The 12755-nt window shown below is 40.3% G+C and overlaps 1 protein-coding gene across 12 annotated transcripts in view; it reads left to right on the forward strand.

Annotated features, from left to right (window-relative positions):
- Nucleotides 1-12755, forward strand: part of fryl (furry homolog, like) — a 655772-nt gene that overhangs the window by 508003 nt on the left and 135014 nt on the right. For all 12 annotated transcript variants that reach the window (XM_068035582.1, XM_068035639.1, XM_068035630.1 and 9 more), the window contains 5 exons: nt 1999-2120; nt 2236-2423; nt 3894-3988; nt 5708-6315; nt 10627-10724. In XM_068035582.1, coding sequence (XP_067891683.1) covers nt 1999-2120; nt 2236-2423; nt 3894-3988; nt 5708-6315; nt 10627-10724 — 1111 coding nt within the window. The remainder of the gene's footprint in view (nt 1-1998; nt 2121-2235; nt 2424-3893; nt 3989-5707; nt 6316-10626; nt 10725-12755) is intronic.

Raw genomic sequence — 12755 nt, forward strand, 5'->3', positions numbered from 1 at the left:
ACTGCAGGGGGCCATTGATGATGTGTACATTGCAGTAAAGGCTCAGATCAGGACCTACTAAGCTACATGAATAGAAAGGGCTCCCATTCACTGAACATCCAGATCGCCTGCAATGTGTGACTGCTCATCTTGCATGTGAATGCACAGCACTTGGGGACTTGCCATTATGCTTTTCTCACTCAATTCGGCAGCTGAGCAAGTTAAAGGATGGATCCTCAGTGATGAAGCATACGCCTTATTGACATGGCTTCTGACACCTTTTCACATTCCTCAAATTGCACCAGAGGAGAGAGAGAACCATGGCCTAATGGCCACCAGGTCGGTAGTTACTCGGACCAGCAAAGTTCGGAAAAGCCGCTTCAGGTGCCTTGGCAAGTCTGGGTGTGACCCCAGAAGGATAGTGAAGTTTGCTGTCTGCTGTGCACATGTTGGAGGGTCTAAGTCTCAATGTGCTGGGGAGGAAGTCATCCAAGCAGAAGATACTGAACTGCTGAGGGTAATGGACATATTCTATCCTGTCCACATGGGGCATTGCTTCAAGAGAGCAGCTCCGAGGAGAGCTTCCTGCAAATTATTAATCTGTTGAAGGGTCATATTGTTCTTCAAAAAAATTTTATCACAAAAAATGTTTCATAACTAAAGTAAATTATATCTAGAAATTTACAAGTCATTCAATAAACCTTGAATAAACCTCGAGAAATGTATGGAATCATACAAAACTTGAGTTAAACTTTTGTACATTTTAATCAATCTTATAATTTTGGTAAACTTTGACTAATTTAAATAAAAATGTAACCTGTATGGATGAAAGTTGAAGTGTTTACTTAGCAGTAGGAACAGTTAAAAATTTTACCATGTCAACAAGCAAGCAGAATATCACAGTGATGATCACAATCCTCAAGGCATCTTGACATCCTTCCCCAAAGAAAGGAGGGGAAAGAGGAGGCAACAAGAGATGCGAATTAAGTTCACTTCATTCCCTCCAGGCACCTTGCTTGATTCCGGTACCTCAATGTTTTCCCCCAACTAGAGTGTGGTGGTACCCACGGAGTGAGGAAGAAAAGGAGAACATATTGAATATCTTACTTCCCTGTTCTTGTTAGGTCATTGAATCTTTTGTGGCTTTATTCTGCAGGCCTTGGGAATATGGATGTGGTACTCAGTGCCTGTGCCATGTCCTTCCACAGCCGCCTCCTGTCTGTGCAAGGGGGCTGGGGTATTGGGGAATTCAGTAGCCGTTCATACCACCTTTCTATCTCATGCAGGAAGGCCTGCATGTCACGCTCCGCAGACAAGCAGGCCCTCTTAATAGCAGTGTTATCTAATTCAATAGTGAGGAAGGAAATTTTTTAGATAATATAGACTCCCCACTGAGCAATTCAAGTGAATTCTCAAAAAATCTTTTAAGACAGGTTGCTCTTTGTGACTTACCTTCCATTCTGACTCTGAAGGGAAAAAATAATTCCTCAGTTTTGTAGGATCCCTCCCTAACCCTTTGAGGCCCCATTGGTTGCATTCAAATTTTGTTCAAATCACATTGACTGTTTACTCTCACTGTTGTGTTCCAGTGTAGTCAAATTAGGTTCACATCACATACACACCATCCTGACTTAGAACTGTATTGCTGTTCCTTCACTGTCGCTGGGTCAAAATCCTGAAACTCCCTTCCTAACAGCACTGTTAGTGTATCTACACCCCAAGGACTGCAGCGGGTCAAGAGGCAGCTCACCACCACCTTCTCAAGGGCTATTAGGGATCGACAATAAATGCTGGCCTTGCCAGCGATGCCCACATCCTACAAATGAACGAATAAAAGAAAACATTCAGCGTAAATTGGCATCGGCTGAATCGCTGTAATTTTGAGGGTAATTTCCTCATTACAGTCACACAGGAAATTGCACCCCACCATGTTTAATTAGATTTATTTTACATAATGTAAAAATTATAACTTTATATTTTAATACCTATAAAAATTTTATTTATCTTCATTTCTAAAAGAAAACGAGGGCCACTCTGGAACCATGAAGATGTCTCTCCTAAGAACCCAAACATTAAAACTGCTGAACAGTTAACTGTGTTTTTAAAGCATGTAATATCCATATTCAAGCAATCAAGATCAGGTAATTAGAATGCATGCTTTTATTGCAAATTCTGAAATATAACTGTTCACAATCTAAACACTTTAAATTTTAACCTAGCTCTTTTTTATGGTCTTTTTGTTTCTCACTAAACTAGGTTTTCAGCTGGAGCAGCTTCTCAGTGAAGTCGCCTTGCAGACAGCACTTTCATGTTCTAACAGACATTATGCTGGAAGGTCATTCCAAATCTTCAGAGCCCTAAAACAGCCACTGACTGTAACTACACTGTCTGATGTACTGTCGAGACTTGTTGAAACAGTTGGAGATGCAGGGGAAGAGGCTCAGGTAAATAATCCACTTGTAATAAAAGTAACAAAATAATTCTGTGCATCAGTTATGGAAAATGTGTTTGTTACATTTTTAGCTGTGTCTCAATGCACAATTGTAGTCACATAATGTCAGAAAAATATGAACCAGAAACCACAGTGGTATGGTTATCTGACTGTTAATGAATGAGTTAATCAGGGTTGACTATTTACATACTTACATCAGTGCAATTTCAAATAATGAAACACATCATTAAAAAAGCAATAGCATTTTTTGATGCTTGATTTATATTGTTACGACCAGTGAGAAAGAGGTCTAGGGGTCCCTTTCAGCCTTCACCTGGTCTTACTGTTAGCAGGGTTTAATTTTAAACACACCGTGTTTTTTTTAGCTCCCCCTTGGTGAATCTTTGTTCACCACTTTCCAATTATAAGGCAAAGAAACCAGCACAAACAGGCTTTCTTAGGTTTAAAGAAGAGAAGTTGAAATTTATTAAACTTAAACTCAAATTCGGTTGATGCCTATGGATACACGACAAGCCCACGCTAGCATGCATACACAATCCACACATGCAAATAGAGAAAGAAAAGAGCAGAAGAGAAATAAAGTGGAAAAGTTTGAGGCAATATCTAAAGAGTTTTTGTTACTATTCTTTGAACTCACTGTAGAGTCCTTGATTGTAGGTAGATCTTGCTTTTCGTTGGGGCCCAGTATTCTTAAAACTTGTTCACTGTAGGAGACTTTTCTCTCTTGGGGTTCATGTGTCTTCAGTGGATTTAGAGGCTTGTGAAAAAGAGATGGGAGCAGACAGGAGAGATCTTCTCAGTCCAGGAGCAAACAGACACTCTGACTTCCAACCCTCTGTGGCCAGTACAAAAGAAAACCGTGGAACAGCCAGGTAGTCATGTGACCAGCTGGTCTCACTAGTCCTGGTCCTTGTGGATTGTATCCTCCTCAGCAGGCCCTGGAATGCGCTTCCTCACCTTTGATGTCAGTTAGTATGGAAATGTTTTTTTCCAGCCACGGCTGATCTGTTTAACAAGTCATTTCCTCGCTCCAATCAATGTTCATGACAAAATTGATGTACCTCATTCTTGGCAGGTGGGGGCCTAGCATGACAATATAGATGAAGTCAGTCTATTGCAGAAATACATTTGGTGTTAATTTGAACTCTGCTACATCTAGCATTAAGTCTTGCACTCTAGAGGCACCCAACTTTTCTCTGGATATCAGGTAGTTTATCTCAGAACAGTGTTGAAGTTGTACAATTGACCTCAACTCACTTGGGCTGGGCAGGGAAAAATCAGTTCTGGTTCCTGTTCCTGATGTCTATCTGCTGACCTTTCTGGTAAGTTCATTTAAAAAGAAAACATTTCTTCTCATTCAATCTCAGTCATCCAGCCTCTTAATAAGCATTTGTTCAACTTGCACATTTCTGTTTTGTATTCTTAGAATTGTGAAATTTCATGTTGACGTTTCTGTTAACAGGGTTTTGTTATAGAACTGCTGCTCACTCTTGAGTCTGCCATTGACACATTAGCAGACACTATAAAGCAGTATGATCTGCTTTCTGCACTTTCTCAGTAAGTACTTGTGACTTTACACATAGTCAATTGTCAAATTATCAAATCTACTATTAGCAACCATTTCATTTTATATCTGTCTTTAAAGGTTACATAGTTTAACCCAAATGTACATTTTTTTTATATTTGAAAACATGTAACTAAAGGCTGTGGATGCTTGTTTCAAAGCATTCTGCAGCACACGTCATGCAAGTAACCTGGTTATATGGCTTTTCTGCATCCAGGAGTTACATTGATCTCTCTTGAGCTCTGCTGGCACGCTCAGAAGCTTATACCTTACCATAGTTTGAAAATTTAAGTTATTTGTATTCAAGCAGACTGCTCAGTACAGTGCAAGAGATGGAGTAATATGAGCCTTTAGGATGCAGGCAACCTCTATGGACGGAACAGAATATTGCAACCTATGTGTTTTTAATTGCTCAAAGGAGCTCTATTTTTATGTTTTTTTGTTTTAATTTAACGAAGCTTGAACGTGTCTGTCTGAAAAAAACAAGTTTACTGTTTTTTTTTCAAATTCAATTGTAACTCAAAACTCCCACTATAATCTCCTGTTAGAATACTTCAGTATTCCAAGTAAAGGCTGGTGTCCAACTACAGCACCAGGAAAGAGAAACTAGATAATGTAATGGGATACCAATTTTGGAGTATAATTCACTACAGCATGATTAAAAAGTAGTGACTTTAATTCTCCCACTTAACTGAGCTGCTGATCACCACTTGTTGAAGGGAAATTAATGGAGGGTGGAAGAATTGTTCAAAGGATACTCTGGCTTGGTTCCTACTAACTGGTTCAGGGCAGCAACATGAGTAAAGGCCTTGATTCTGGTCACTGACCTTTTGCTGCAGTTGGTTGCTGGTCTGAAGAGACTGTAAAAGGGGGGGCGGAAAAGACCTTAAATGAGCTTAAAACAGTAAAGATGTCGATCTAACATGCAAAGCAACTGTCAGCAGTTTGCACATATTTCTATTTTGACACCTGTGTACAAATATTTTCACAATATGATAGGTTATTTGTATACTGTGCGCATGTAATACAATTCTATATTTGCCAACAACAGAAGTTAGTATTTATAATGTGCCTTTTGGTTAGAACTACATGTCCAAGCACTTTAAGGGGAAAGGAGGTTAAAATTGGATCAAAGAAATTTAAGCATGACCACGGAGATCTTAGAAGGAAGGAATTATGATAGCAAGATGAAGCTTGGAAGAGGTTTTGAAAGTGGCCCAGAATGACCGAATTTCAGCGGTGCAATTGGGCAAGCAAATGATAATTCAGAGGATGTAGGCTGGCTGGAACATACAATTGTGGAGAGAATTATTAAACAAGGGTGAAGCAAGACTACGGGAGGATTTGAAAATGAGGCCAAGAACTATAAAGAAAATTAATAAGTGGACAGAAAGCAAGTTGTCAAGCTTTGCACTGAAATAAAAGCAAAATATTGTGGACGCTGGAAATCTGAAATAAAAACAAAGTGCTGGAAATGCTCATCAGGTCTGGCAACATCTATGGTGAGAGAAACAGAGTTAACTTTTCAGGTCTATGTCACCTGATCTGAAACGTTAACTCTGTTTCTCTCTCCACAGATGCTGTCAGACCTGCTGAGTATTTCCAGCACTTTCTGTTTTTATTGTCAAGTTTTACATTAGTTCTATTTACACAGACTAATATTAAAATACACATGCAAATAATCTTCTGTATTTGTCTTCATTTTATTATAGAACGCATTTAACTGATTCCTTAATGGGCACCAAGTTGGCAGCTAACAGGAAAAGCACTGGACAACTAAACCTAAGCACAAGCCCACTCAGCACCAGTGGTTTCCTAACTCATCATAGTTGTCATGCAAGAAGTAACTCCTTGCGAGCCAGTCTACTGGGCGAGAGACGGTGTGACAGGCGTCGAAGTAATACACTGGATATTTTGGATGGGAGGATGAACTATGGTAACTTAGCGAGGACTCGAAGCCTATCCTCTCTTAGAGAGGGAGAAATGCCTGACCAGCAGCCAACTACTGACCCAAGTAGCCTGATGGCTACCATTTTCTGGATAGCTACAGCCCTACTAGAGTCAGACTATGAATATGAATACCTTTTGGCACTAAAACTGCTCAACAAACTGCTCACACAGTTGCCCCTGGATAAAGCAGAGAGTCGGGAGAAGATTGAAAAAGTGCAGAGCAAACTGAAGTGGAACAGTTTTCCTGGCCTCCAGCAGTTATTCCTTAAGGGCTTTACCTCAGCTTCCACTCAGGAGATGACTGTTCATCTCCTGAGCAAACTAATTTCCATCTCTAGACACACGCTGGTGGATCCAGCTCAGGTGGCAGGTAGGTTTTTGATTTCATCTTTAAGCCTTTGCTCATGTGTCATTCTTGCTTTATCAGTAATTAGTTTTAACAAAATCGAATTGTATTTAAATAAGAATTTGGGAATGACCAAGAAAACTATATAAAATACTCTCCTTTATATCCTGTAAAGCCCAGGTTCAAACCAGCACTGGAACAACTGAGAATGTGGAAAGTCCAGACTGGAAAAAACAATGTTTTCTACTTGGCCAGTTCCAAAAACTAATGCCTCTAATATATACAGATGCTCAAATCTTAAAAATGGGTGCACAAGTTGATAAAAGCTGTACAAAAAACATATAAGACTTTATAAATAGTGTAACTAACAATATTTAATGCCTTACCAGAAACATGGAAGAGAGCAGAATACACAACTTTTAAAAGATAAGTGGATAAGCATTTGAGAAAGAAAAAATTGCAAGAGTAGACAATTAGGATTAAGTTGTTTGTTCATTATAAAGAGCTGGAATAGATGTGATAGACCGAATGGCCTCCTGTGCTGTGAAGCTCTGTGATGGTGGGCTGGGCAGATATACTGGCCTGAATTTTACGCCACCCCAGCGGTGGCGGTGGGATGGGGAGGTGGCGTAAAATGGAGCGGGAGGCTCCGGGAGGCCTTCCAGGGCTGCTTCCGCCTCTACCCCACTTAACGGCCACTTAAGGGCCTTCGCCCACCTCCATGGGTATTTTATCCGTGGCAAGCGGGCGTCCGGTGTGACCTTCCAATGCACCGAAGGGGGGTGGGGGGAGCTGACAATCGGGCACAGGGTGCCCTATTGAGGACCACTCCCACTTCCCCAACCGTCCCCAGGACCCGAGATGCCCCCATCCCCCCCTTCCTCCCCCCAAACGACCACCCTTGCCTCGCCGGGCTGCATCAGTTGCAGCCCGGCGAGGCAAACCAAACTTACCTTGGTCCTGGCTCCATGTCTTCGGTTGGGATGCAGTCCCAGCAGTGGCCACTGCTCCTGGTGGCGCTGCTGGGACTAAGAGCTGCCGGCTCGATGATTGACCAGCAGGCAGCTCAATGAGGTGGGACCTCCTCCCTCAAGCGGGTGGAAGTCCCACCTCTGAACAATTAAAGCCCGGGGACCCATAAAATGCGGGTCGGATCCCCGGGCTGGGCGGATGCAGGTTCGCCGCTGACTTTTATTTCGGTGGCCAGCTCCCGTCCGCCCGTCGTAAAATCCAAACCACTATGTGGAGTGCCCCAGAGATTGTTTTTTTGTAATCTACTTAACTTGAATTCAGAAATCCAATGTAAGTTGGCCAAATTCACAGATGATATCAAAGTAGAATGAGAAGTTGAGTTTGGCGAAGTAGCTAAGGATCTTCAATAAAGCATACAAAATCTGCAAGTGGTCAAAACTAAACCAGATGAATTTCAATACAATTCACTAATTGCCCATTGAGAGAAAAGTAAGAGGACTTGCCCACTGGTTTCAAACAAGCTAGAAGACAGGCTGGAAGAAATGTCATCTCAGCAATCAACAAAGCAAACAGAATGATGAGCTATATTGCCAGATCAGTCGAGTATAAGCCTGATAGAAACAGAGAAGAAATAACAGCGCAAATGCTGAAATCCAAAAACAAATGTTAAATTACTTAGGCGCTTATGGCTGTAATGGAAATGGTGTTCCATCCTTTTTCAAGTTATAACATTTATAGGTTATCTCCTTTCATTTCAATTGTAGAGAGGTCAGGCTGCTGTTTCTGTTAAGTTTTCTTTTGTTTATTTTAATAACCTGTACACAAGAAGATTATAAAACCATCTGGAGATGTCGCACATTAATGCCAAATTTAAATTAGTTTGTGTTGGTTGCTTTTTAAAAGGGATTTCTACTACCTGCATGAGGCAAATATCACAAATCTTGTTTACAGTTGAGGTATTAACTATAAAGGACATCCCATCTCAGTTTCAGTCAATTACTTGCAGACAGATCCCTACCAGCACAAGATTGAATTGATTAATTCCTCAATGTTTGCATGATTGTCGCTAAAAGAGAGGCAGATGCTTTATTTATATTGGCCGTTATATTGAGGTATCCTGCTAGCAAAGCCATTAGCATCCTGGATATGGAAGGCCTATTTGGCATTAAGGCTTTGTGATTGCTCCTTTTCTTTAGTTCACTCGGTTCAACTATATTTCCAGATGGTTGTAGCGAGTCAGAGCTTTGAGTGCAGAAGTAAATGTGTGATGCTCAACAAAAGACTCAGCTTTAAGTATTAAAGTGAGGGTTAATTACTGTATTGCTTTTTTGCATGCTGACTTAACTTGCTTCTTGGTATGTTTCTTTTTTGTAAAACAATTTGGAATTCCTACCCTGAAATATATTGCTGGTAGCGTTTTGTTTTTTCAATCTTAATGATCAGGAGTGAACAGTGAACTTCCCTACTCAGCAGTAAAGGGGTATATTATTACCTGTACATCCAGGACACAATGCATGAGGGTAAGCTTGAGAGATGCATACCTGCATATGGAAGCTTCCTTTATGGTGAGCTAGGAAATAGCCCAGAATGTAATAGTTTTAAAACCATAGACAAATTAGCCCATTCCTCTTTTTAATTTTTCACCACAGAAATGTGAGCAATTACACTGTAGCACGTCCATTTTTCCTTTGTATCTTTAAAAGGCAATAATTTTCAGCCTTTCTTCATAATTTCTCATTTCTGGCATAATTCTAATGAATCTTCACTGTACCCTTTCCATGGCTTTAATATCCTTTCTATAATGGAGTATTCTGTTTATCCACACCATTACTGACTGACTTTCTTTTGAAAGAGAGATCTAGTGGTGCAGATGCTGGGATCTGAGATTGGAGTTGGAAAAGGCCATAAAAAGGAAAATGGTATTCTGGGTTTTATGCATGGGGCATTGAATATAAAAGCAAAGAAATGATGTTGAATTTGTATGAAACATTGGTTAAACCACTGTTGGAGTATTGCCTGCCATTCTGAATACTCCATTATAGAAAGGATATTAAAGCCATGGAAAGGGTACAGTGAAGATTCACTAGAATTATGCCAGAAATGAGAAATTATGAAGAAAGGCTGAAAATGATTGCCTTCGAGGTTAAAAGAAGATGTAATAGAGATGTTCAAAATTTTGAAAGATTTTGAGAAGGTAAACAGCAAAAAGTTAGCAAATCAGTAACAAAGGAATATAGAATAAGGATTATGAGAGCTTCGAAGGGGAGAGTTAGAATTTTATTTTTGCACTGAGGGATATTAGAATATGAAATGCTTTGCCACATTTGGCTATTGCTTAACACTGATTTGGATATGTTTTTGAAAAGAATATGAGAAAATTCAAGAAGATATGTTTAGAGTAGCTAGCTCCAGTTGGAGAAGTAGTACGGGCACAGTGGGCCAAAGGGTCCCTCTTGCTATGCTATACATTCCATGATTCATGATTAGGCCTGTGGACAATAACTGCACATATATTTATCTACAACAGCCTACTGCTAAATTAACTTGTGTTCTTAGATTTGAAGTATCCAAAAGTTTTCTGTGTTGAATATTTGCAAAAACAATTCAAAATCTCGATGCATCTTATCATAAATTTGTTTATTTCATGCCTGCTTTCAGTTTTGTTACATTAGCATAATTTTAAATTACTAATCAAAATCCAAAGATCTAGTTCACTTGAATGGTCATTTTAGATCTCCATCCAAAATACTTCACTGTACAATACTGAAATAGATTCATGTAACTTACAAGTACTCCTATTGATTCATATGCGTTAGATTCACTGCAAATTGATTAGAATTAATAGAAGTTTCCAAAAAAAAACTACCAACACCAGTTGTGCAGCAATCCTACTTATGGAGAGGAATCTTCTAGTTTTGTTGACTTACAAAAGGTTTATAGGTGAATTGGCCATTGTAAATTGCCCCTAGTGTAGGTAGGTGGTAGGAGAATAGAGGGGAGGTGGGGATGTGGTAGGGAATATGGGATTAATGTAGGATTAGTATAAATGGGTGGTTGATGGTCGGCACAGACTCGGTGGGCTGAGGGCCTGTTTCAGTGCTGTATCTCTCTATGACTCTACCGACTCCAAGAAGCTCCATATAAATAAGAATGCTGCATATTGTGTTCTTTTATCAGTCAGATAATTTAAATCTCATTTCAATTAGTCATGAAGAATTTTTTTATTAATTTTTATTCATGCAGTATTAACTTGTGTGCAATCTAATTCATGGGCATTTATTTATTATTCCTAATTACATTAGTAACTATGGAAAGATCCTCTTAATGCAATCTGTGTTTGACCAGACTTAAATTTATTTTCAGGATTTCCATTAAATATTCTGTGCCTGCTACCTCATTTAATTCAACATTTTGATAACCCTACCCAATTCTGCAAGGAAACTGCTGACAGAATAGCAAAGGTATGTATGCAGTTATGAACAAGTACACAAGTATTGGAATGCTGAATATAAACAATTTATTCTTTGGAAAATTGTCCCAGATATTTAATAAGTAATAGGATGTGACAAGTCGAATCATTGTGTGTGTGTATATACATATCAGTACAGGTATTGCAAATATTGTTAATTTGCTCACTTTTTGCTTGAAAATATCAAATTACTCATCTGTTCAAATTGAACAATTTTAATGGAACAGCATGACAAAACACTACAGGAACTCTTTTAATCGGGAAGAGCACATGGATTTGGGTGCGAGTGGAAGGTTAAAACTGGCAAAAAAAAGTAAACGCCAACCCACTGACATTCGCATTTAACTCCAGCACATTAGGCTGTTTGTGCGCAACATCCTTGGGAGAAGCACGTTGCCAATTACCATGTGTTAATCACTCAAATAGAACATATTAACATACACTTTTGACTTTGGCTTCAGGTTACATGGGTTTCCCAGGCTTCCTGAAACTCGCCAGTGAAAGCAAGGCGAATACAGAGCAGCAACTGAGGGGGCTGAATCAATCTCGGGGGAAATATGCCAATAAATACTCAGTACTCATAGCTGCTTTCTTACCAACTTGTGGGGAAGAGTTTGTTCACAGTACTTTCTGCACTTCGAGGTTTAATCCAACACATCAGAATACGTGCCACTTATGCTGACGTAGATTGGACCTCAGATGAGAACCAAGGTGATCAGCAACAGCATCCTGCTTCTCACAGACCTGTGGCTCCACAAGAGAGGGGAGCAGTAGAGAGGCACAGCTCACAGGAGGCAATACCTACGAAACAGGGTCTTGCAGGAGATCCTTGTCATATCTGAGCGCCAGTGTCTCAGGAGGCTTAGGATGTCACGCCAGGTGGTAGCAGATATCTGCAGCCTCCTAGAAGAAGACCTTGCATTGGCCGTGCATTACCAGTGGCTGAGAAAGTTACCACCTCCCTTAACTTTTTTTGCCTCTGAATCCTTCCAGGGCTGTGCCCCAAACATATCCAGGATCTCCCAATCGGCGATCCACAAATGCTTAAGATAGGTGCCTAATGGCATGTTTTCCAGGGTCAACATTTATGTGAACTTTGCCTGTAATGACGCTAGTCAGAATGAGCAGGCTGTCTGGTTTTCTGCTCTGGCTGACTTCCCACAGGTGCAGGTCATCATCAACAATATAAATATATTTAGTGTTAGAGCATCCAGTACCCTCTGGGGTAGGGAAGTCCAAAGATTCACAACACTTTGAGTGAAGTAATTTCTCCTCATCTCAGTCCTAAATGATCGTACCCTTATCCTGAGACTGTGCCCCCCGTGTTTTAGATTCCCCAACCAGTGGAAATAACTTCTCAGTGTCTACTCTGTCAAGCTCCTTCAGAATCTTTTATGTTTCAATGAGATCACCTCTCATTCTTCTAAACTCCAGAGAGTATCGCCCAATTTACTCAGCATGTCAGCATAGGACAACCCTCTCATCCCAGGGATCAATCCAGTGAACCTTCGTTGTACTTCCTCCAGTGCAAGTATATCCTTCCTTAAATATGGTGACCAAAACTGCACACAGTATTCCTGGTGTGGTCTCACCAAAGCCAAGATAGCATATATGCCACTGTCTGAGAGGTAGGCTGTTGGTGAGAAATGGAAAAGTGTTGAGTTGAGTCCCCACTTTCATGACATCTTTCGCCATCATCCCTCTCTTGGCCCAGCTGCACTTCACTGTTACCACTGTACTGGAGAGCACTTGGATACAGATCAGTACAGTCTTGTAAGCCCAAGACTAAGATATCTAACTGTCAACCCATTTAAAGTGGCAGACATGTTGGCTTCCAGACTCGTTCAACTTTCATATCTGGATTGTTCCTTTAAATACCAAAGCTAAGATTGCATCATGTGGGCTACATCATCTCTGCTGGTTGGGCAGAAAACCCGGAAGTAAAATAATGAGGTATGTTATCAATCAGGATCTACTGCAACCAATATGGTGGGTATGTTGAGTTGAATCAGAGATTAAGATG

Source organism: Heterodontus francisci, chromosome 1 (genome assembly GCF_036365525.1).
Source record: "Heterodontus francisci isolate sHetFra1 chromosome 1, sHetFra1.hap1, whole genome shotgun sequence".
Lineage (NCBI taxonomy): Eukaryota > Metazoa > Chordata > Chondrichthyes > Heterodontiformes > Heterodontidae > Heterodontus > Heterodontus francisci.